The 26,358-nt window shown below is 46.8% G+C and overlaps 2 protein-coding genes across 4 annotated transcripts in view; one reads left to right on the forward strand and one right to left on the reverse strand.

Moving 5' to 3' along the window:
• Positions 1–18,831, forward strand: part of LOC311598771 (small ribosomal subunit protein eS27-like) — a 31,973-nt gene extending 13,142 nt beyond the window's left edge. For both annotated transcript variants that reach the window (XM_084784118.1, XM_084784119.1), the window contains one exon: positions 10,693–18,831. The gene's annotated coding sequence lies outside the window, so the exon portion shown is untranslated. The remainder of the gene's footprint in view (positions 1–10,692) is intronic.
• MTMR12 (myotubularin related protein 12) overlaps positions 1–19,633 on the reverse strand; it is a 75,055-nt gene extending 55,422 nt beyond the window's left edge. Inside the window, exon 1 of one of the 2 annotated variants that reach the window (XM_084784116.1) lies at positions 19,379–19,633. In XM_084784116.1, the coding sequence (XP_084640242.1) occupies positions 19,379–19,459 (81 nt within the window). In that variant the 5' untranslated portion in view covers positions 19,460–19,633. Of the gene's footprint in view, positions 1–19,137; positions 19,174–19,378 lie in introns of those variants that run through there. The other variant, XM_084784117.1, reaches the window with a different exon arrangement.
• Positions 19,634–26,358: the final 6,725 nt, after the last annotated feature.

Consider the following 26,358-nt stretch of genomic DNA (forward strand, 5'->3'; position numbering starts at 1 on the left):
GCGGCTGTTTCAGTGACATGGACTTAATTAGAATGGGGACAAAGCGTGGTTCTGCCAGAGTGGTAGGATCAGAGCTGGGCTTCCTTCATTTCCAATTGCAATGTTTACCTCAGTGCTGTGGGCATCCTTTCTGTTTGTTTTAATTTAAAACAGGATAAGGGCATGAAAAGCAAGTCTGCTCATTTCTGAAACTTTTCCTCCACAGATCAAAAGGAGTTGGCTGCATCTGTTCTGGCTGCCACTGAGAGAATCAACAGCCCTTCCAAGAGGGCCTGCAGCTGCCACTGCCCCATCTTCCAAGATCCCCACCCACGCTCAGCCAGAGAAGCACACCCTTTCTAGCAATGCCTATGCCAGAGAAGATGAGAGCCTGAGAACTGTCACCCAAGAGACCTACCTACAGAACTCTCAGCACCACAAGAGCTGTCAGTCCAATCTCTTCTTGGACCTGTTTCTGAGGAGTAGCCCCAAAATCGCAGGGCTCCAGTGAGGAGGCGTCAGCACCTCATGCCGTATGTCTGACTTCAACAAAAAATGAATATTCTAAATACCAAATGCTGGAGATGCTGGGGGACAGTTCAGTGATTAAAGTATATGCCATGCAAGTGTAAGGATCAGATTTGGGTCCCCAGAGCCCACCAAAAATGCCAGGGGGTGATTCCAGCCTCAGAAGGTGAAAACTGGACCCCTAGAGCAAGCAGCCAACCAAGACTGGCTGAACTGGAAGAGCAATTGAGGACAACTGTCACTGACATCAGGCCTAAACATACACATGCACACTCATAAATAAACACGTGTGCCTACCCATATGCAAATATACATACATACAAAACATGTCCTAGTCAGGGTTACTATTGTTGTGATGAAACACCATAACCAAAAACAACTTGGGGAGGAAAGGGTTTATTTGGACAAGGAGACAAAAACAAGATGAACTGACTTTCATTATGAAATTCAGGCACACACCTTTAATCCCAGCACTCAGGAGGCAGAGGCAGGCGGGTCGCTGTGAGTTCGAGGCCAGCCTGGTCTACAAAGTGAGTCCAGGACAGCCAAGGCTACACAGAGAAACCCTGTCTTGAAAAAAAAAATGTTTTAATAAAAATAAAAAATAAAATTCAGACAAAAAAACCTGTTGGCTCCTTGGATAATCGAGGTAATGGTTACTAAAAAGCCCAAAAAATCCTATCTGCACACTTCAGTTAATTTTCAAGACTGTGGCTAGCACTACTGCTCTCATTGTTCACAAGAAGAGAAAAGACTGAGCCAAGGAAAATGCAGTGAGCCCCTAGTCTCAGCTATACAACTAAAGCTGTGCTCTCTCTCTCTCCTTTGATCTGACCTGTTTCTATCTGCAGACTTCCTCTCTGGGATGCTGCTTCTGCCTGTCAACACTCACACTCTTCCGGTACTGAACAGCCATCGCTTATGATCTGCCCTAGTCCAGGCAGAGCAGTGAGAGACAACACAGCACACACCTTTAACTCCTTAGAGCCCAGCATGTGCATCACCACCACAGCATACAAGAAAGGGGCCAGCATCTCACAGAGCCAAGGCCTCCACTGGACTGTGTAGCCGAGGGCGACCTTGAAGTTTGATCCTCCTGCCCGGGCCTCCTGATATCACAGGTGTATGCCCTCCCACACCCGCCTTCAGAAAGGGATGAAACAGACTGGCACCCTCAGAAAAGTGTCCTGATATTGGGATCTGAAAATGGGCAGAGGAGGCAAGTGTAGTGGCGCATGCTTTTAATCCCAGCACTCAGGAAGGCAGAGAGAGGCAAATCTCTGAGTTCGAGGCCAGCTTGGTCTACAAAGTGAGTCCAAGACAGCCAAGTCTACACAGAGAAACCCTTTCTTGAAAAACAAAACAAAACAAAACAAAACAAAAGGGGTGGGGGGGCAGAGGTTACCTGTATGGAGAATGGCCAACACTCTTACTCAAGTCCCTTTGCTGAGAAGGCCCTAATGCCTCTCCACAAGCCCCCACTCCCTAGAGGAGCACTTCCATTCACCGGTCCTTTGGATGATGATCTGCCATGCATCTGTGATCAGAGCTCCAGATCTAGGTACCCTACAGCCCCATGGATGCCCACATTAGAATGCCCCTCAGTTCTTCAAGCTCACAACTCAAAGCCAGTCCACCACCACACCCATCCCTGCCTCTTATGAAGCTGGCGCCTGTGGGATCTGGCTAACAAACCACTCCAGGAACCAGGGAATCATTGTCTACTGCCTGTGTCTCAGGTCTCATGCTCTGCTTTCCCCATCACTCTCTTACTCGGGCCACCATCCTGTCACCTAGCATGCTGCTATGATACCAAGTCTTATTGCCTGTGTGTGACCGCAGCCCCTGAGCATGTATGGAGACCACTCAATACCTACAGGTCCCCAACCCTGTCCATCCAAATCTCTGTCCTGTCCACTGGCCACACAGTACAGCTCCTTTGGAAAGCTTTCTCTGATCTATCCTTCCTCACAAGACTGACAAGGAGCCCTTTTCTAGATGCCTGTTATGGTACGTCCCATACTTATCACCAACAAATGATGCCAACTCAGGGCTTAGACTGTACCTTCATGGGTTTTTAGCTTCAACTCCTACCCTTGAAAGATAGTAAATCATCAGTGAAAATATACTAAAGAACATATCCATAAAAATATATAAAAACAAGTAACTCTTTTTCTGGGTAATAGTCTTCACTGCTAGGCATAGCTTACAAAGTGTAAAACAACAGCTCTACTAAAAAGTCCTAAGTGTAATAGATAGGCTTTAGATGGTCCATCAACAGCCCTTGTGTTAAGGGTCTACCAGTCTGGTGCTATTGGAAGGTAATGGAAACTTGAAGAAGTGTGGCACAGTGGATGTTTTTGAGGCTCTCCTCAATGAAGATGATGGACCGTGGTGCTTTCCACCAGGAGGTCAGTAGTTTTGCCCCACCACACACTCCTACCATGATGTGGTACCTCATCACAGGAAAAAAACAAGGCCAACCAATCATGTACTAGAGCCTAGAAATACATGAGCTGAAATAAATCTTAGCTTTTAACTATTCAGATAATTACTGCAGGCATTTCGTACAGCAATGGAAGCTAACACACTGCACTAAGGTGGCTAGGGCCATATATCATCCAACTGCCCCCTTACTTGACTTTCTTAAGTATGTTCTAGTTTCACTGATAGAGCAGGGGCACATTCAAGCTCAGATTTGAAACTGGAAGTTTTCTCACCGATGATACAGACTCTAACCTGGATGAACCCACACATCAGTCAGTTGTAGAGGGCTAGAGTCTTCCTGGAGGTGCTGTCAGAGGACTGACTCCCTCGGAGGCAGCCTTAGTAGTAGATTCATTTCCTGAGCCCCCTGATTCAAAAAGTAGGACCGCCTTTAATCCCAGCACTTGGTAGACACAGGCAAGTGGATCGCTGTGAGTTTGAGGCCAGCCAGGTCTACAAAACAAGTCCAGGACAGTAAAGACTACACAAAGAAACCCTGTCTCGAAAAACAAAAAAACAAAAACAAAAACAAAAAGCAGAGTCCGAGGCCAGCTTGGTCTACAAAGTGAGTCCAGGACAGCCAGGACTACAAGAAAAACTCTGTTTCAAACAACAACAACAACAACTCCCTTAAAAAACAAAAACAAGCAAACAAACAAGCAAACAAAAAGCAGGACAGGATAACAGCTTTGCTGCTGGCCACAGCCTCGAGCTATATACACTGCTGTTGGCCACTGCAGGCACTGATACTCTGATAATAAGCCAAGAAAAAAACATCTGACAGGCAGACAGACAGGCATGCAGTAAAAAACTAACTGACAATCTGTCTGGTTCAAGGTAACAATACTACACAGTTATAACTACATATCTGGTCTTTAAGGGCTCTCCTGTTCACTCACTATACAAATCCGTTTCAGCCAGAAGTCCTTTTCATTTAAAAGGCTAGTTGGAGACTAGCACTTCCAGACTAAGCATCTGTTGTCTAGAGACATCTGAATGTAATCCACTGTTGTTCACAATGTCCACTCATAGATGTCTTGCCTACGTCATTTATTTTCACACGTTTGTCCAACTTTCTGCATTGCATACATGTTGTCATCTACAAATGTGTTGGACAGCATTTACAGTTATCCTAGGACACAGCCCAAGTGCTTCAGGTTAGACACGCCTGTGGGATAAGGAATTTTCATCCCCACCTTAAAGATAAGGCCAATAACACTTTAAAAGGCTAAGTAAAGTCTCCAGGGTTCCCAGAGCCAGAGACAGGGAAGCCAGGGTTCACCACCATTGCCCTTGACACCAACTCTAATATTCCTGACCCTTAAATGTTTGTTTGGTTTTTTTTTTCCTTTCGTTTGAGACAGGGTTCACATCCCATAGTGGCCCTGACCTCACTGTGTAGATAAGGATGGCCTTGAAGTTTGAATCCTCCTGCTTCCACCAAATGCTGGGGTTACAGGACGCAGCACGTACCCCACTTATCCCAGGGCTTCTGACTGGTTTGGTTTGGTTTGAAGGCGTAACTACTCCCCAGACTGCACCCGAGAGCCCTGCTCTTCCAATAGCTCATCATCTACTGAAGGAAGGGGAAACACCACTCATTCACACGTCTCAGCAGGAATCGCCAGGCCACACCCTGCCTGCCAAGCAAACACGCTCCCCATGAAGAAAGTCAAGTCAGAGAGGAAAAGTTAAGACACAAATAAAGTAAGCCTCAGGCCCACAGGAGTGACTTCATCAGTTAGCTGGCCTCCCTTATGTTCTGTGAGCCACAGCCCAGCAAAGGGTCAATGTGCTCGATGCTGGAGAACAAAAATCTATGAGAACACACACATGTGCTCTCCAGGCACCTAACAAGTCACGGGCTGAAGAACTGCCACGGGAGCTGGGCATGGTGGCGCACGCCTTTAATCCCAGCACCCGGGAGGCAGAGGCAGGTGGATTGCTATGAGTTCGAGGCCAGCCTGGTCTACAAAGTGAGTCATGGCCAGCCAAAGCTAATATAGAGAGACCCTTCTCAAAAAATATATATATACATATATATACATATACACACATATATATATGCCACGGTAGCTGAGCATGGTGGCACACCCCAGCACTTGGGAGGCAGAGGCAGGGGGATCACTGTGAGTTCAAAGCCAGCCTGGTCTATGAAGCAAGTCCAGGACAGCCAAGACTACACAGAGAAACCCTGTCTCGAAAGAAGAAGAAGAAGAAAAAAAAAAAGAACTGCCACTGTGATAGCAAAAAGAACTGGTTGGGAACAAAGGACCTCAGGCCAAATCTGATCCGGAGCATGAAGACTGAGCAGGGCTCACACTAAGGGATCACTGTGGCGGCTGCCTTCTGAGATCCTATCCTGCAACAGGCCTCATGCATCCCCCAGGATTCAACAAGGCCAGTGAGTGGGTGGCACAGCCGCCCTGACCTCAGGGGGCTCGGGCCCTGTTGGAAAACAGACTCACAGCAATTACGCAAGGACAGAACAGTCAACTGCACCAGTGGCAAGAACGGGAGCTGCCAAAGCCTGTAGCACAAGTGAAAGAAAGGGAGATAGACGCTGTAAGGGGAAAGCCGGACCAACACAGAGAGGAGGGCTCGGCACTGCCCCTCCGGAGCTTTACACACTGCTCTCGCCTTTTCTCTTCCCTCTCGGAGTTTCTCATTTGGTTGCATCTGAAAGTCTCTCAAATTTTGAAAGAAAGTCTCCTTTCCGGGCCATGACCTTCCCTGCCCCTGAGGCATATCACAATGCCTTGTTTGTTGTTGTTGATTTATTTTGAATGTCTGAATCTCACAGGACCCCTTGGTGGCACCTGCCTTTAATCCCCACACTTGGGAGGCAGAGGCAGGCAGATCTCTTTGCTCAAGGCCAGCCTGGTTTACACAGGAGTTCCAGGACAGCCAGAGCTACCCAGAGAAACCCTGTCTCAAAAAAAGGGAAAAGAAAACCCACAACTTCTAAAATCAGGAATTTTAATTCTCTAAAACCAGGAGATGAGTGCTTGGGTCACACATGAAAGAAACAGCCACAGACTAGGCCTACGAACCCAAACTCAGGCAGAGGCAGGTAGATCGCTGTGAGTTTGAGGCCAGATTGGTCTACAAAATGAGTCCAGGACAGTCAGGGCTACACAGAGAGACCCTATCTCAAAAAACAAAGAGAAGCAGTTCTACACAGGGAGGGTGGTATTACAAATGAAGACACTGTCACAGGGGCTCTCGCAAAGGGCTCTCTGGGGGCTGTGACTGCTTTACTATGGATTGTGAGGAAAAGAGTATCCTGACAGAACCCTGAGGGGATGACTTCAGAGAAGGAAAGCAAGCTGAACTGGATGTGTGTGTGTGCATGTGCGTGCGTGCGTGTGTCTTCAAGACCTCTCATGCTGCCTGTGTGTGTGTGTGTGTGTGTGTGTGTGTGTGTGTGTGTGTATGTGTGTGTGTCTCCAAGACTTCTCATGGGGTGTGTGTGTGTGTGTGTGTGTGTGTGTGTGTGTGTGTGTGTCTCCAAGACCTCTCATGCTGCCTGAACCGAGGCCTTCCTCTGAAGTCCTAGACATGAGATACGGATGGCTACAGAAAGACATCAAAGCAACTCTGAACTCCCATGAGAAGGCAAAGCACAGGCAAGGAGGCCTGACTAGGTGGAAGCCACAGAGTGGTGGCATATGCTACTAGACAGAAGGCACCTGTCAGTCCAGAGCTCAGTAAATGTGGTTATTTTTCTCATTTTCAAAACAAGCCTGTCCAAATGCTACAATAAGAGGTCTCAAGGAAATGACAGTCCCATGTCTAAGGTCACCATCAAGTGGCTGAGTCTGGACAGGAAGCCTACAGAATCGTGGGCTTGTCCGCAGTATCAGGGTACCGCCTTCCCATCCCATTTCTGATGCTCAGCTCAAGAAAGGCAAATGCATGGGCAGGTGCACCCATGTGCAAGAGGGCACGCGCATACACACACACACACTGCAGCTTCCAAGGCAATGAAGAATAATGACAACAGCATGGGCTGGCCATGTAGCATGCCTGTGTAACATGAACGAAGCCCAGATTCAACACCAGCACCCAAACCAGAAAAATTAAACAAAAACAATTAACACTGTCTACCAAGTACTGTGTCAACAGCTTTCCAGAAATCACTTCATGTAAGGCTAGCAGCATCCTTATAAAGCACATGGTCTTATTATTATTCCTACTCATAGATCAGAACTGAGACTCGTTGCTGTGAATATGTTGGAAGTACCGATGGCCATGTTGGGAAGTGTACAGGTGAAAGCAAGGTGACAGGTGTCAGTACTGGGCTGACACTGTTTCATAACCTAAGCTAAGGGGAGTGACTAGCAGCAGTTACAGAGATGGGTGGTGTGGGTGGCTCCCTCTCCACAATCTTCCCCAGAACTGGGAGGGGTCAACAGCCTTGGTACAGGGCACACTGCGTCTGCCTGAGGGCTTGCTGAGAGACAGGCTGACCTAATGGTAACGAGTCCTTCCAGAGCCTGGAAATGCTCCTGTACATTTATCCCCTTTCCACTGTCATGCAGAGAGATACAAAGCCTGGGTAAGAGGGGGACAGAGGCCCCAAGCACACATTCCTAACACACCTGGTAAGCGCTCAAGCTGCCACTCCCATCTGCCTGTCTAATTAGCACCTTCCTTTCACACCAAGTCCCACTGCATGACTGACCTTCCCAAGCACTCACATAAGCCTGACGCAGTGTGCGGGCCTCCTCTGCCCTGGGCTTCCTGGCGTTCTGGGCATGCCTCACTGCTGGGTTAGGCCGCTCCTGCCTCTGTGCTTTACAGCCATCTGGAGGCCTGCTGTCTCCAACAGAATGCGAAGCTCCCACACACATGAGTTCTTTGGATTCCTAATTTTAACCTTGTGTTAAGCAAATGGTAGGTACACAAAGATGCTGAACAAATAAAGAATCTTCCAGTTCTAGCTATGATTACTAATAAGAGTATCTCTAAGCTGTTAGGCATCTGCCACAAGACCAGGGTGGAGCAGAATAGTCAACATGCATCTCTTCTCATCCCCGAAATAAGCCTGCGGGGAAGATGCTTGTCTATGGCCCAGGAGACTAGCAGAGACAGAAGGGCAAAGGCCACATCTAAGGTCACCATCAAGGTGACCAGAACCAGAAACCTCTAGAATCAGAGGCTGAAGGCTCTTTCGTGACATCATGGCATCTTCTTTCCACCCACAATTCCCACTGTGACCAGTTTACTCTTCGGCTGTCTCCCCTGCTCTGGTCTGTCACAGTGGCTACCTTAGCGACAACACTGAGGGGCTGTCACACACCCCACAATGCCCCTGCCTTCTGTGTACCACAGACTGAGTTCTTAGGTTGCTGTTGTTGTTGCTGTTTGGTTTTTCTAGACAGGGTTTCACTGTGTAGCCCTGGCTGTCCTGGACTTGATTTGTAGACCAGGCTGGCCTCAAACTTAAGAGAGATCCTCCTCCGGAGGGCTGGGTTAGATGTGTGTACCACCAAGTCTGGCTCGGTGAGACTTTATTTGAAAAACTTTTCATTTTTCAGGCTGTCTCAGGTTTTTTTGTTTGTATTACTTTGTTTTTTGAGACAGGAACTTACTATGTAGCCAAGGCTGGCCTTGAACTCACTGTAACCCTGACTGAGCTGCCCTCAAACTCAAGACTTTCTTGCCTTGGCTACTGAAGGGCTTAGCATACAGGCTTGAACCACACCACCAGGTTCTTAGGCGTTTGTTTGTTTGTTTTTCAATTCCTAGCAAAAGCAAATTTATCAAAGCCCAGCAGGTCAGGAGGACTGAAAAGAGCCTGGCAACCTGACTTACAGACAGGACTCCTCAGAGCGCTTCACCACTCCAGCCAGGGTTTCCTTGCCCTCGCCCGCACTTAAGCCTTGCTGTTTTGGCCCCTTTCCCCAAAAGCAAGCAATAGAGGATGTGAAGGCCACCGTGACAGGCTACCCGCCACCAGGATGATGTGGGATGTGAAGGCCACCGTGACAGGCTACCCGCCACCAGGATGATGTGGGGTGTGAAGGCCACCGTGACAGGCTACCCGCCACCAGGATGATGTGGGGTGTGAAGGCCACCGTGACAGGCTACCCGCCACCAGGATGATGTGGGGTGGATGCAAGAGACAAAAGGATAGAATCTGTGCTACTGAAATATGAAACTAAAGCAGCATGATCTTGCAAATGCCTCTGAAACAAACAGAAGTCATTTTATTTTGCTTAAGCTAAGTGTGACTTCATTTGATTCACTTTAAATGAGTCACTGGATGCAAGTAATAAAGGACAAAATTTGGCCTGACAGAAATGAGGAAAGAGGAAAAGGCAGTCCACACCACACAATGAAACTAACGAAATGCCAAAGGCTGAACGCTAGTAAAGAAAATGGCTGACAACTGCGTTCTCATTAGGTCAAAATTTTAAATATAGTCAGATCATTCTCAACTACATAAAGGAACAAAAAATGAAAAAGAAACTTATAGAGATAGTGAAAAATATTCTAATAGTTACCACAGTGAACTTTCCTGTCATAGCATCATGGCAACCACCACAACAAAACACTCTACTTATTAATACCTTAGCCAGGAACAGTTCTTTTTTTTGGTTTTGGGTTTTTTGTTTTTGTTTTTTTGAGACAGGGTTTCTCTGTGTAGCCTTGGCTGTCTTGGACTCACTTTGTAGACCAGACTGGCCTCAAACTCATGGAGAGCAATCTGACTCTGCCTCCCAAGTGCTGGGATTACAGGCCACTGTGCCCAGAATCAGCCAGGACGATTTCTGTCCTCTAAGATGACTGACCAAGAGCTGAATGGAACTCCCCAGTGGCTGAATCATCATCACCACCACCACCAGCAGCAGCACATACTTCTTGAAGTCTATGTGCCAGGACCTTCTCAAGAGCAGTCAGAGTTAACAGTCATGAATGGTCATGTGCCTATGGTATAGGCTAGAAAACAAGAGAGCCTTAAAGGAGCCGGCTTCCCTGCTAGCACGCAGAGCTACTGACAAGCTTTTCCTTTCTTTAGTTATGTCCCACAGAGACTGAGGTGGGGGTGGGGGTGGAGGGGAACGGGTTCTGGTGTCCTTCCACCTCCTGTCTTCCTCCCCTAAGCAACAGAAAATTAAAAGTAAAAAGATTATTCTAGGGACTGGCATGGTGACTCATGCCTTTAATCCCAGCACTCAGGAGGTAGAGGCAGGCTGATCTCTGTGAGTTTGAGGCCAGTATGGTTTACAAAGTGAGTCCAGACAGCCAAGGCTACACAGACAAACTGTATCTCAAACAACAACTAGATTATTTTACTTCAATGCCAGACACGGCCTCCCAGCACCTGACAGGCTAATACAGAAGGACCACCAAGGGTTCAAGGCAAGCCTGAGACTGTTTGTTCCAGGTCAAGTCTTGGCCAAAAAATGACATGCATACACAATAAAATATATTGGGGCTAGAGAGATGGCTTAGTGGTTACTGTTCTTCCAGAGGAACTGAGTTCAATTCCCAGTGGGGGGGGGGGGCAGGGCACGGCAGCACATGCCTTTAATCCCAGCACTTGGGAGGCAAAGGCAGGCAGATCGCTGTGAGTTCGAGGCCAGCCTAGCCTAGCCTACAAATCGAGTCCAGGACAGCCAAGGCTACACAGAGAAACTCTGTCTCAAAAAATCAAAATAAGTAAACAAAATAAAATACATCTTGGAGGTTAGTGTACAACTTTAATCTCAGTACTTGGGAAGTAGAGACAGGCAGATCTCTGTGAATTCAAGGACAGCCTGAACGACATAGTGATATCCTATCTCAGTAAATAAAATTATTTTTTTTTCTTTTTTAAGATTAGGGGCCGGGCACTGGTGGCACATGCCTTTAATCCCAGCACTTGGGAGGCAGAGGCAGGTGAATTGCTGTGAGTTCAAGGCCAGCCTGGTCTACAAATCGAGTCTAGGACAGTCAAGGCTACACAGAGACCCCCTGTCTCGGAAAAACTAAAAAAGAAAAGAGAAAGAGAGAGAAAGAGAGATTAGGTCTCATTATGTGGCCCTGGCTGGCGTGGAACTCTCCAAACAGTCCAGATTGGCTTCCGACTCACACAGACCCACCTGCTTCTGCATCCAAACTCACCTGGCTGAAATATATCTTAAAATAACAGCAAAGTAAGCCCTCCACCTGCTGTGTACATTTCCTAAGCGTCAAGAAGTCCTGGGCAGGCGCCGCCATGAGCACAGCCCTAGCACAGTGAAAAAGGCAACTTCAGCACTTTTCTGAACTGAAATTCCAGTCAAAGGGTGTAAACTGTGACAGAGACAAGGGCAATTTCCTGCTGTTGAAACAGCTCGTACATGCCCTACCGCCCTACCAATACGGGGGCAGTACCAGCTTCAAATTTAACAACCACATGCAGCCTGGAAAGGATGCCTGTATTGCAACTACACACACACACACACACACACACACACACACACACACACACACTATGTGAGGCTTTTTTTTTTCTTTTTTGGTCAATGTTGTTGTTGTTGTTGTTGTTGTTGTTTTTAAGGAAAAAGTTTACCCTGAAAAGCAGGTTCTTTCTGAAACCCACGTGACACGTGGGATGGTGCCATGCAGTAACCATCCAGGAGCATCCAACACCCGGCTGAGGCGGTGCAGGGAAGGGTAACAGCCTTAGCCTTTATCTGTGGGCTTCCCACAGGCTGAGGCTCTGACAGCAGTCCTCTTCTTCCATCCTGGGCCTCACACGTGCACTCCAGCCCTCAGAGTAACCCTGAAATGGCAGCGTGAAGGGTGACCTGGCTCTAAGAGGAAGGCTGCAAGTGGCAGCTGTTTGGTCAGAACGCAGGAAGCGTTGCTTGGCAGAGCCTCCTGATGCGCCCTCCATCTGCAAGTTGTATGGTGTTGGATCTGACCCAGGGAGATGCCGCAGGAAACACATGCAGGGGGAAAAAAGCGGAAGCTTGGACAGATCATCAAACTAAAGCCACAGCTAAGAAAGTGATTATTTTAGGAAGAACGTTTTTGTTTTTTCCCCTGAGACAAGGTTTCTCTATAACAAGAGCCCTGACTGTCCTGGAACTCTCTTTGTAGCCAGACTGGCCTCGAACTCAGAGCTCTGCCTTCCTCTACTTCCTAAGTGCTGGGATTAAAGGCATGCACCACCACGCCCAGCTATTTTAGGGAGAACTTTTAATGTCCTTCCACGGCCTATTAAATCACTTTCAGTGACTGCCAACTTCAATGAGGTAAGTTGATGGGAGCAGTGGGGATACAGCTCAGTGCTAGAGTGCTTGCCTAAGTATATGCAGGCCTCGGGTTCAATCGTCAGCCCAATAAATGAATTAATTAACAATGGTAATAAATAATAAATAAATACTTGCTAAAAGAAGGAGGACCTGGCTATATATTTTAATATCCCCACTAACAGAAGAAAAGTAGTATGTTTTATATACACAGATGGCAAGCACTCAGTGCATTAACAAACAGAGGAGAGCCAGGTGTGGTGGCACATGCCTTTAATACCAGCACTTGGGAGGCAGAGGCAGGCAGATTTCTGTGAGTTCTAGGCCAGCCTGGTCTACAAAGTGAGTCCAAGACAGCCAAGGCTGTTACACAGAGAAACCCTGTCTCAAAAAACCAAAAATAAAAATACAAAAGCAAAGGAGAAAGTTCCTAAGTTTAAAAAAAGAAATGTTGAAAATGGAGAAAATGGAGTTATAGACTTAAAAAGAAAAAAGCAGGGACCACAGAGATGGCTGAGTGAGCAAAAGCACTTGCCTCCAAGCCTGACGACACGAGTTCAGTTCCTGGCGCCTAAACTGTGGAAGGAAAGAATCAACTCAACTCCTCAAAGTTGTCCTCTGTACACATGCTGGGGTGTGCCCATAAATGCATGTGCGTACACACACTCTAAATTTTAATTGTAAAAAAAGCAACAAAAAAGTAATGCATATAAGCCAGGTAGTGATGGTGCCTGCCTTTAATCCCAGCACTCAGGGAGGCAGAGGTAGGTGGATCTCTGAGTTGAAGGCCAGCCTGGTGTACAGAGTGAGTTCTAGAGCTACACAGAAAAGCCTTGTCTCATATATAGGACTGAAGGAGAACATCTGTTTCAGCCTAAGCTAATTTCTTCTTCATAGTATTTATCCATGAAAGTCATCAAAGTAAGTGGTCCAGCAAGTTGCCCATGGTGGTGCACATCTGTAATCCTATCACTTAGGCAGGAAGATCTTGATTTCCAGACCAACCTGATCTACATAGAGAGTTCCAGGCTAGCTGGGTTTACATAGGGAAACACTGTCTCAAAATATACATAAGAAGAAGATTTTCTGTTTCACTGTGTCTATTTTGTAGATTGCTACAGCTCTACTGGATGCCTAGAGTAATGGTTGGTAGATACAGCAGATGCTCGGTAAACATCTGCTGAACTCCAGAGGCTGGAGTAAACCAAAGATCCTGGCACCCCCTCAGTAAGCCTCCCAGATGAGCATCTAACAAAGCCAAAGAGGACACTGTCATGGAATGATACCAATGAGAAAGCACTGGAGTGTGCCCCAGCCAGATGTGGGCAACCCTGTTCTGCTTATGACAATGCCCTGAATCCACAAGGATAAGGCTAAGGAGAATGAGGCACAGAATCAGACCGTCCCAGTCTAAACACTGTGTGATAGGATCAAACCGTCAGAAATACACAGACCCAGTTCTCACCAAAGAAATGGACCTAAGTAAAGTCTAGGAAACAATGCATATGTCCCGGGGGATAAAGAGAAAAGGCTCTTACAACTTAAAAGAATCCTTTTCCAGGGATGGAGAGATGGCTCCGTGGGTTAAGAGCACCACCTGCTCTTCCAGAGGTCCTGAGTTCAATTCCCAGCAACCACATGGTGGCTCACAACCATCTATAATGTGATCTGATGCCCTCTTAACGGCCTGCAGGTGTACATGCAGATCAAGCAATGATGCACATTAAAATAAATAAATAAATAAATCTTTAAAAAATAAAAACTTTTCCAGCCAGACAGTGGTGGCACATGCCTTTAATCCCAGCACCTGGGGAAGCAAAAGCAGGCAGATCTCTGTGAGTTCTAGGCCAGTCTGGTCTACAGAGCAAGTTCCAGGACAGCCAGGGCCACACAGAGAAACCTTGTCTCGAAAACCCCTAAACAAAACAAAACAAAAATATCCTTTTCCATCTCCATCTCCCTTCTTGCCTTTTCTCCCTGTCTTGGCGTTTCTAGTGCTGTGATTTAACACTCCGACCAAAAGCAACTTGGGGAAGAAAAGTTTCATTTGCCTTACTTACCCTTTCAGGTCACAATCCACCACTGAGGGATCCTATGGAGGAATGTTGCTTCCTGGCTTGCTCCTAAAGGCTTGCTCAGTCTGCTTTTTCTCTTTTCTTTTTTCAAGCCAGGGTTTCTCTGCATAGCCTTGGCTGTCCTAGACTCACTTTGTAGACAAGGCTGGCTTGAGCTCAGAGCTCTGCCTGCCTCTGTCTGCCTCCCTAAGTGCTGGGATTCTAGACTTTGTGTGCCACTCTGCAGCCTGCTTTCTTACACACTCAGGACCACACAAAACCTTTCCTGAATTCTTATGGGCCTAGCTAGGCCCTGTCACTTCTGGATCTTTAGAGGACAGTTCTTTGTTCAGTAATCCTGTGGCCCTGTGCAAGAGCACTTAACCCTGCAGACTCAGTTTACACATCTGTAAACTGGAGGACAAATTATATTTTCTCCCCAATCTAAAAAAAAGACACAAAACAAGTCTCTGGTACTATTATTAGTATATCCAAGTCAAACACTGACTAAACCCCATAAGCAAGTACAATTTAACCATATTTGGAATGCCATGCAAAAATGGGTGTGCACGGCAGCACTGTGAGAGCCAAGTTTTCCAAGGCTGTTTTAAAGAACACACAAGCACCATGAAGCTTTCTGTTTAGCATCCTATCACAGTGGAATGTACTTCTGTCAAAGCCGACCTTCCTCCTAGTGCTGCCTACTTGCCTTGCTGTTCAAGCTTCTGGGCATATCTAATCACTAAAAATGACCACAAGGCCTGCAGAGATGACTCAGCGGTTACAAATACTTTACTCTTGCAGAAGACCTGGATTTGGTTCCCAGCACCCAAAAAGGTGACTCCAAACCATCCATAACTGGTTTCAGGGGATCAGATGATCTCTTTTGACCTCCTTGGGGTCAGGGACACATGCAAAGAAAACACTCATACACGTAAAATAAATAAACCCTTTCTAAAATGTCAAGTAGGTTAGCAAAGAACTGGTAACTTTGAACAATCACAGTGTCATTCAGCATCGGTTTCTAAGTACAAACCCATCCCATCAGCTATTTTGGCTGTGTGTGCTGCCTGGCCTCTCCTGTCACTGTGTCTCTATTGAGTGTAGTCTAACCACTGATATGGAGAGGTGTTTACAATATGCATTTTCGGTGAAAGAGGCAGCTGAGAATAAGATTGGTAATATTAATTCCATTTTGCATCCATACCCATATACTGTACACATATATCTAACAGGATGCACTGTAAGTCAATATGTTTGTAATCTCTGTTTTTTGGGTTTTTGTTTGGTTTTTCTTCTTTTTCTTTTTCTTTTTCTTCTTCTTTTTCTTTTTTCTCTCTCTCTCTCTTTTTTTTTCCCAAGACACAGTCGCCTTGGCTGTCCTGGACTACCTATGTAGACCAGGCTGGCCTCAAACTCACAGCAATCCACCTGCCTCTGCCTCTCAAGTGCCAAGATTAAAGGGGTGTGCCACCACACCAGGCAAAGAAGATTGATTGATTGGTTGATTATGTATACAGTGCTCTGTCTGCATGTACACCTGTGTGCCAGAAAAGGGCATCAGATCACATTATGGATGGTTGTGAGCCACTATGTGGTTGCTGGGAATTGAACTCAAGACCTCTGGAAGAGCAGTCAGTGCTCTTAACCTCTGAGGCATCTCTCCAGCCCGGGTTTTGTTTTTGTGTTTGTTTTTTTGAGACAGGGTTTCTCTTGTAGTCTTGGCTGTCCTGGATTCTCTTTGTAGAACAGGCTGGCTTCAAACTCACAGAGATCTAACTGCCTCTGCCTCCCAAGTGCTGAGATTAAAGGTGTGAGCCACCACACCCAGCAGTTTGTAATTTCTTAACATCATTTTTTTTTTATTTTAGAGTGTGTATGTGTGTGGGTGCTCACATGCCACAGTGTAGAAGTCAAAGGACAACTTGTGGGAAATGGTTCTCTCCTTCCACACCACAGGTTGGACTTGGGTCCTCAAGCTTGGCAGTAAGGTCCTTCTAAGCAATGTGCCATCTCCTCAGTACCAAATCCAGCCTGTTTTGTTTTGTTTTGTTTTGTTTGAGACAGGGTTTCTCTGTGTAGCCCTAGCTATCCAGGACTTTGTAGACCAGGCTGGCCTCGAACTCACAGAGATCTGCCTGCCTCTACCTCTTTTTTATTTATTTATTTATTTTTATTTTTGTGTATGTGAATGCTTGCCCCATGTATGTCTGAGGAGGCAGAAGAGAGGAGGCCTCCTGCACCCGGACTGGAGTTACAGGTGGTGGTGAGGTGCTGTTGGTTCTGAGACCAAACTTAGATCCTCTGCAAGACCTAACAACAGCCAGCACAAGTTTCTAACTTTTACTTGTTTTTTATATAACTTTATCTCATTTTCCCACATTTCCCAGACTCCTGCTGGCACAGTAATTCACACAGGTGTTCCATTTTCACATGAAACGTGGTTCTGCACTCAAACTATCCCCAGATGCCTCGCTGGGACACAGCTCAGTATGCCTGCTGCACACTGCCAGATTTTCTTTGTAACCTGTGCCTGAGGCTGAGCTAGAGTAGGGGTGCTAAGATATTTCTAGGGATCAGCTATCAAGTAGCAAGTTGGCCCCAGAAATCTGCCTCCTATAGCCCTCAACTTCCAGAACCATCGGCTTCCCACTTATCGGAGACCTCTGAACAGATTACAAAACATGCCCAAGGTAGAATCCATGACAAAACAATTCAGGTCACTTTGGCAGAGACATGGAAGCCGGCATTAACTATTACCCTGCATTCTAGGCTATTGCTGCAGGCCTTCTGGATCACAAGGGAGAAAAAGAGGATCATGTTTAATGATTTCACCTTCTAACACTTTACCCAGCGCTTTCGAACAGAAAGTGCTGACTCCTGAGAGGCTCTAGTCTGGCTTTACTGAAGGCTTCTGCCTCTGGAGGCTCTAAGATCTGTCAGCAGGCTCATTGCCAAGAGAAGGTGTGAAGAAGGTTCTGCAACTCAAGTCATCCACAGATAAGAAAGCATCTGAGAAACTGCAAATTTACCAGCTGGGGAAAGTGGTACAGAGAGAGAGGTGATGGGCTGGGATGTGTGGCTTCAGTGGTAGAGAGCACTTGTTTATCATGATGGAGGGAGGCCCTGTGTCCTCTCTCCAGAACCGCACACAGGGAAAATGTGATAACAGATGCTTTGGGCCTCTTCAGACTGGTATGGTTCTGGGTGGTATAACCAAAGACCAAAAATAAACACACACACACACACACACACACACACACACACACACACACACGAGACAAGGATAGGCAGATAGTTAAGTGGAAGGAGAGTAGAAATACTGTACAGCTAGTCTTCATAAAAGCGTTTTGTGGCTCCCACTGGCTGAACCAAGAGGGTATCAGACTTAGGGCGCTGAGGGCCGTTAGCAACTCTCAATGCTAGCAGCTCACCTATTTCCGGTAGCAGGATGGCTAGCAAAGCTAGCTACTTAAAAATAAACTGCTCTCTCGCCTCCTCCTACCATTATCCTTTACTAAGCCACACAGTTGAGTGGAGGACGCCATCCAGAACAGACTACAGCAAGCGTGCACAGCAACCTCACAGCCCTGCTCTAAATGCAGAAACCACTGCTTTCCCCCACTACTTCTCAAAGGAGTCACAGCCGGGCTTGTAGCAAAGAGCACACCTTTCAGATGTGAACTCTGGCCACACTTCAGAAGACTTTTCTCTCATAGTTTACTCTCACTAAATAGGAAAGGTTAAAATCGGTTACCTTTCAACTACGGTGCACTAAAGACAAAGAGAAACTGATCACATTACCTCTATGGGGTTCAGAGAGAGCCTGTCGAAATTGTAAGATAACCCTGCCTCTTCGCTATCAAGTTATGCCAGAGGAAGTCGTTTTTATTTGAAAATTAATACTAAAAACAGGACCCTTTCTAGTGCTCTCCAAGAGATGTCTTCATTTCAAGAGACACATGCAAAGGCTGCAGGCCCTAAGGTTTCTGGTTTCTCATCCCTGGCCCACCTGTTTTCCACCTTAACGGTGGTGAAAAGTGGGAAGACTTAGCGAGGCACGGAATTTGGTAACGCATCTACCCGCACAGTACTGATCAAATTGCAGAAGTTGGCCATGGTAGTACTACTACTGCCTTTAGTCCTAGCAGTCAGGAGGCAGAGGCACGCAGATCTCAGTGACTTCAAAGCCAGACTACCTTGTGAGTTCCAGGACAGCCAGGCTACATAACAGAAAGACCTATAAACCCACAAATAAATAAACCAAAAAAACCAACAACCTAGTAAAATTGTAGAAGCCTAGGAGGTCTGGTCTCTCCAAACTCTTCCCTGTGCCGCCTTCTCATGCAGGGAAGTCAAAGGGCAGCCTTACACTGGGGCTGTCCAGAACCCCTTACCTAGACCTAACGTCTTCCAAGTCTTGAATGAAAATACCACTTCCGCAAGAATGAAAAGATGCCTTCCCCCCAGTATCTTCTAAATACCATACAATTAACTTACGCATATCGTTTACTGTTTCTCTTTTCACACAAGCTCTCAGGAAGGAGCGATCTTTGTTAGTTCAGGATCGTACCTGGCACACAGTAGGAGCTCAGAAAGTACTTCCCGAGTGAGCACACTTCTTCACCAAAAATTGCAGATTGGAAGGGGTGAGATGAAATGGCAAGAAGCGGGAGGACGCTTCTCTGGGGAGATACCAAAAGAGGCCAGGGCCGACCCACATTCCCTACAGCAGCGCAGACGGAAGGCAGTGCACCACGTCCCGCCTGCGGCATCAAAAGGCACAGAAGGCAGCCGGCGTCCCGCAGCCGAAGAGCTCACAAGACTCACAGAGAAAGTCCAGAGTAGAGCATACCCACCAGGCTGCGTGCTGCCTTCTGCTCCCTTCCGGGATACCTGGGGCTCGGCTCCCGCCTACAGGCACCGTGGCGAGCGACAGGGCCCTGCCCCAGCACCTGCCAGGCCCGCCGCAGGGGTCCGGGCCGCGGCCCGCCCGGAGGCCCTAGAGCGTCCAGCCGTTTCGCCCCGCCCGGTTCCTGGGCAGGAAGAGCCCCTGCCCCGGCCGCTCCACCCGCCGCCACGCTCGCCGGGCGCTCTCACCTCAGGGCGCACGTACGACACGAAGGAAGGCTTGGGCGCCTTGGTGCCGCCGCCACCGCCGACTCCCCCTTTCCCCAGCATCCCGCCGCCTTGCGAAGCAACGACTCGCGGCAGCAGATGCGGCGGATCCGGATCCGGCTCGGGCAGCGGCGGCGGCCACCAGCACCAGCGGCCGGGGCTCCGCCCATCCCTAGGGCCGCGGCGGCGGCGGTACCGCCCGCATCCGGCTCCGCCGCTGACACCGTTCGCCCCGCCCAGCCCGCGCGCCCCGCCTACCGACCTGGGACACGCCCACTGTCGTTCGCCCTTCTCGGGCTGGAAGACCCCGCCCACAGCCCTCGAGCTGGCCACGCCCACTCCCTTGTTGTCCAGAGAGTGTGAACGCCTCTGCAGGCAGGCTCTGTTCGGCTGCCTGCGGCAGAGCCCGCCCCCGGGCGTCCTCTGATTGGCACGGGGCACTACCTGAAGAGATACTTGCTCTAGCCAATCCAGAGGGCGCTCTCTCCGGACTTCCGCACGATTGGATAGCGAGAACGTCGCCGTTTGTCCAATGATCCTGCGGTCACTAAGTCGTTCAACGCCTTTGCTTTATTTACTTGCCAGCAGCTTTGAAATTGAGTTTCCGAAAGCTTGCTGAGCTGAAAGGCTCCGTAGAAGCTTCGAATCCACATCAACGATGTTCACACTTTAACTTCAGACGAAAGAAAAAGAGAGAGAGCAGGCAGGAACTAAATAATAGACTGAAGAGCCCATAAAATGTTTTGTCAACTTCAAACTTTGTTCGTTGCTTTGTTTCTAACTGGTAAAATATCAAAAGCCCGTAAGACTTATCTACTCTCCCAAGTTATCGACAGCCCTCTCATTTTAAACCAAGACTGCAAATAAAAACCTGAACATGAGCCGGGCGTAATGTCGAACACTTTTAATCCCAGCACTCAGGAAGGCAGAGGCAGGAGGACTGTTGTGAGTTCGGGGCCTGCCTGGAATACAAAACGAGTCTAGGACAGCCAGGGAAGCCCTGTCTCGAAAGAAAAGAAAAAACAAAAAACAAAAAAAACGAGCACTTGCACACACAGTTCATTTGAATTCCACCTTTGGGGCACTCGCCTCGAGTGAGCAAGACCGAAGTGAATTCTCCCTCCAGAGCATTGTGTTAGACAAGAGTAAAACGGTGCAGCTCCTTAGAAGTTCCAACTACTGAGAAATGATAAACCTGTGCAATTCATTTTTCAAGTATCAGGCCCCTTCCTGTGCATTAGTCTCACCAGCAGCTTTTCTTTCTTTCCTTTTTAAAATCCCAACAGAGTTCTTTTCCTTCCCAAAGCTCTCCGATGTAAAATACAAGTGACAGAGAATGTGCGCACGGTAGTGCAACCTCTGGGAGGCCAGACAAGAAGAGTGTGAATCTGTGGCCAACTCCGACTACTTAGAAAGTTCCAGGTTAACCTGGTCTATAAATAAGACATCCACATCCATCTCAACTCCTAACCACTAACTGACTTCCTCCACGTTGTTCCCAGGAAGAAGTGACCCTAGTTCATTTGTACCAGACAGATTCTGATGCTTTTGTTTTCAGCATCTGGCCCAAACCATGAACAGAAGTACTGGCTTTTCGTAGAAATTTACCAAGCAAGGGTCCCTCCCTTCAGGCCATAGAGCATTAAACATCACTATTATCACCCTGATCTTTAACATCTGCTGATGGTCAAGCCCTGGTGTAATATGATCCTAGAAGCCTGACCTGTCTCTGATTCTACACACGTCCCAGGAATTGGAGCCAACAAATCGAAGTTTCTAAATACAAAAAAATTCAGCTGGTTTGCCACCCTCTGAAAGTGTCCCTTCCCTGTCCCTCCCTGTGTGAGACTGTTAGGAAGAGAGAGGCTTGGAAGAGGTCATTACATCTTGAGGAAATGCCTTTGTGAGAGCAGAGGGCTCTGGCTAGCCTTCCCCCATCAGAGAGCTCAGCAAGAGTGTGTCATCACCGAATGGGGCCACCCTTCCCAACCTGGAATCTATTGATGTCTTATTCTGGAATTCTCTAGCCTCCAGAACAATGAGAAGCAAATTTCTATTATCTATAAATTATCAGCTGTTACAACAGCCAGTGTAGACTCATACATGCTTCTGGAGTAATTTTTCACTCACTGGTGAATGCTCACTCTTTTTAAAAGATTTATTTTATTTTTACATGTGTCTATCTATATACATACATGTATGTATATATGTGTATATGTGCATATGTATGTAGACAGACACACACATGTAAAAATATGTATATATATTCATGTGTGGGTGCCCACAGAGGATGTCTCGTATTCCCTGAAGCTACAGTTAGGGGCACTTTTAAGCATTGGTGCTAGGAAACAAAGTCAGGTTAAGAACAGCAAGTGCTCTTAACTCCAGAACTATCTGTCCAGCCCTGATGATAATCTTGGGATGAACTAAAGACACACCTATAGGCTGGTCTACCAGGGCATTTCCAGGAAGGATTAACCAAGGGAGAAGACACTCCTTAAGAGTAGGCTGTGCCTTCCAGTAGGTGGCCCAGACAGAAACAGGTTGAGAGAACATCAGTTCCCTTCTCTTGCCTGCCTTGATTCTGCCTGCACTTATTGCGGCAACTCTTGGCCCCCTTCACTTACATCATACTCCAGCCTGGGCCTGAGGCTGTCCAGGAATCTCCTAGGCCTTCAGTGCCACGTTGGGGCCACTAATGCATCTGGCATCCTCCAACTGAACAGCTACCACGCAGAGAGCCATCATTAGACTACATGGGTCAGCCTTCTCAGTAGATTTTCTTTATAGTACAATAGTCCTATTGGTTCTGCTCATCTAGAAAGCTCTACTTCACGTGCATTTTGTTTGTTCATTTCTTGTTTTTAGAGACTGGGTTTCTCTGGGTAGCCTTAGCTGTCCTGGAACTCACTTTGTAGACCAGGCTGGCCTCGAACTCAGAAATCTGTCTGCTTCTGCCTCCCAAGTGCTGGGACTAAAGGCATGTGCCAGCACTACCCCTGGCCACACACTTTCTTTAATTAAGGAACAGAAAGGAAAGAAATGAGCAGAGAAAATAGTTTTTGTTTTGCTCTTATGGTTTTCCAGCTACCAGTAAAGGTTTGATCTTTAGGGTGTGGGTAAACTCTTATGAGAAGAGCCATTCCCAGGTGACTGAAAAGCCCACCCTACCAAGGTCAAACTACTCTCTATTACTAAGCAAATGTGTCTGGAGAGATGGCTCAGCAGTTCAGAGCACCTGTTGCTCTTGCGAGGACCCAGGTTCCATTTCCAGCACTTACATGGCAATGTCACAACCATCTTTAACTCTAGTTGTGGAAAGCCGGGCGTGGTGGCGCATGCCTGTAATCCCAGCACTCGGGAGGCAGAGGCAGGCAGATCGCTGTGAGTTCGAGGCCAGCCTGGTCTACAAAGTGAGTCCAGGACAGCCAAGGCTAACACAGAGAGATCTTGTCTCGAAAAAACAAAACAAAACAAAACAAAAAAACTCTAGTTGTGGAGGATCCAATTCCATCTTCTGGCCTCATCAGGCACACACATGTGGTATCCATAAATACACGGAGGCAAAACACTCATATAAAACAAAAAATATTTGTTAAAACAATATACAGAGGGTAGCTTGGAGATTTGGAAATATTACAAGACACATATAAAAGTTCAATGGTTTGGGGCTGGAGAGATGGCTCAGTGGTTAAGAGCACTGACTGCTCTTCTAGGGGTCCTGAGTTCAATTCCCAGCAACCACATGGTGGCTCGAAACCATCTATAATGTGATATAATGTGCACTGTATACATAATAAAGAAATAAAAAAAAATTTTTTTAAAGTTCAAAGGTTTACTCTTTCTCCCAATGTTGTTGTAATTTCACAGCAGACTCTAAACAGGAGTCGATCTTAGCTTGTTTCAACCAACGCAGCCCTGCTCCTCCCTTACCAGGCAACATTCGATTATGGCACATAGCTATACGAAGCTTAGCTGTTGACATTTTCTTCTCTTTGGAGTTACTTGATACCGTCCATGTGTACATTTTGTTCATCTTGACCTAACGGGTACCTCACACTCTATAGGAATTCAATATCTATTTGCAGTTGAGTGGATGAAGTAACTTAGTGTGAGAAACGGAGATCAGTGGGCATGGAAACAACATATACAGACCTTTCAAAAACTAAAGCGCATGTGCGTGGTTTCATATATACCGTGTGTGTGTGTGTGTGTGTGTGTGTGTGTGTGTGTGTGTGTAGGCTGGGAATCATTCTTGGGTGGCATTTGTTGGATACCACCCACCTTGCATTTGTTTGTTTGAGGCAGGATTTCTCTGTGTATTTCTGGCTATCCTGGACTTGTTTTTGTAGACCAGGCTTATACCACCACACCTGATTCACCTTGTTTTTATTTTATATTACTTATTTATTATTTTATTTATTTATTTTTGGTTTTTTGAGACAGGGTCTCCCTGTGTAGCCTTGGCTGTCCTGGACTCACTTTGTAGACGAGGCTGCCCTCGAACTCACAGTGATCCTCCTGCTTCTGCCTTCCTAGTGCTAGGATTAAGGGCGTGCCACCACACCCGGCTTGGCCTTGTTTTTAAAGACAGCATTTCTCACTGGCCTGGGACTTGCCGATGAGTACTAGGGATCCACCTGTCTCCACCTCCTGTTCTGCTGGGATCACAAGTGCACACCACAAAACCTGCCTTTAAAAGACACCAAAAACACCCAGCGTGGCGGCGCACACCTTTAATCCCAGTACTCAGTGAGGCAGAGGCAGGCAAATCGCTGTGAGTTCAAGGGCTGCCTGGTCTACGAAGAGAGTCCAGGACAGCCGAGAGAAACCTTTTCTCCACAAAACAAAAAACAAAACAAAACAAAAAAACCAACCAAACAAAAAAAGCAACAACAACAAAAAGAATGCAAAAACCAAAACCATGTGTTCCTAACACTAACTTCTCTGACTGAGCTAACGTCCTGGCCTTGTATGGCCACTTTCTACATTTCAACTTTACAAAGAAGTCTGGTGTCATCTGACTTCTTTCTTTTTTTGTCCTGGAGGGAAAGGCAGGAAGAGCATGAACTTGAAGCCAGCTGTGTTACATAATGAGGCAAACAGACAGGCAGACAGACAGACAGACAGACAGACACACACACACACACACACAGAGGGGGGGAGGGAGGGAGGGAGGGAGGGAGGGAGGGAGTCATAACAGGATAGCCTGCTGGAAAGCTTTTTTTTTTCCTGTTTTCTGCCCTGTTGTCCTATTGAGAATGGCCTCAGACTCCTGGCTCAGCAATCCTCAGGCACCATCTTCTGCAGTAGCTTAGACTGCAATCAGAGACCACCACACTCAGCTTATTTATTTAGTTTTACTCTTTTATTTATTTAGTTAGTTCTGTCGTTTTACAAGATACACAGCCTAAGCTGGTCACGTGGTTAGAAGCCTAGAGAGCCTCAATGAATTCTGCCTTCTTCCAGCCAGTGGCTTGCTAGGTTTATTCATTAAATAAAGGTTGACCAGGAGTGCATTGTGACTCACTCCAGCCTGGCCAGTCCAGAAGGTTCTTAAGTGTCGTTCTGGTTATGAAGGAGACTGAGACACTAACCACTGAGTGCTGCATGGCTAAGCAAATCCACCGCAAGGCTCAGAGGCCCAGGACGTGAGGAGTGGAAGAGGCAGGGAGATGGCACCCATACAGTCCTGGTAAAAACTGTCTTGAGAAGTTGGACAGATTGCTTAGCAACTAAAAGAGCTATGCTGCTCTCGCAGAGGAGCTTGGTTCCCAATGACCGTGTCGGGCAGCTTACAATCGCCTAGAACTCCAGCTCCAGGGACTCCAACACACTCTTCTTCTATGGGCATCTGAACACACATATGCGAATAAATGCATAGACACAGAAACACACACTAAACAAACAAACAAACAAACAAACTTTTTGGGCTGGAGAGAAGGCTCAGAGATTAAGAGTATAATGTTCTTCCAAAGCAACCACGTGGTGACTCACAACCATCTATACTGAGATCTGGTGCCCTCTTCTGGCCTGCAGGTGTACATGCAGGCAGAGCACTATATACATAATAATTAATAAATAAATCTTTTTAAAAAGACTATTAAAATTGTCGAAGGAATTTTAATTCTAAAAATTTGTCTTAATAAATGTTAATAATAAATGTATCCCATAGATGTTTGAAATGACATTACAATTCTTTGACTGAGGTTTTGTCATGCTGTGTTTTAGTTTCAGACAGGATCTCAAATAACCCAAGCTGGCCTCATAGGCTGAGGGCTGACCTTCTGCCTCCACTTTCCAAGTCCTGGGATTACAGCCTATACTTCCATCCACTAACTACACTTGTGTGTGTGTGTGTAACATTGAGTTAAAAATATTGTAAATGTTCACTAACAGGGGTGGGTCAAGTAAATTTACAGGACAACAACAATTTAATTGGGTACCATATAGCCATTTAAAAAAAAAAAGAATGAGGAAACATTTTAGCCGTGCAGTTTGTTGGCTGAAGGCAACCATTCATGAGTCAGACAACCTGGCTTCATCTGCCTACATGTCCTCCATATGTGGTCCTCCCTTTCTCTGAGACAGTGTCTCACTCTGCAGCCCAAGCTGCTTGTGACTCACTATGTAGTTCAGCCTGGCTTTGAACTTCGAATCCTCATGCCCTCACCTCCTAAGAACTGGCCTCACAGAAGAGTCCTGTTATACCATCTCTTTGTATGGGAATAAAACCTTTCTGCATAGATATAAAGGGAATTCTGGCTTTGGTTGTCTTTAGAAAGAGAAACTGAGTATTTGGAGAAATCTTTCTTCTCTCTCTCTCTCTCTCTCTCTCTCTCTCTCTCTCTCTTTCTCTCTCTCTCTTTCTTCTTTTTTATATTTTTTAGGTTTTTTTTTTTTTTGAGACAGGGTTTTTCTGTCCTTGGCTGTCCTGGACTCACTTTGTAGACTAGGCTAGC

Source organism: Acomys minous (genome assembly GCF_964271855.1).
Source record: "Acomys minous genome assembly, chromosome: 5".
Classification (NCBI taxonomy): Eukaryota; Metazoa; Chordata; class Mammalia; order Rodentia; family Muridae; genus Acomys; species Acomys minous.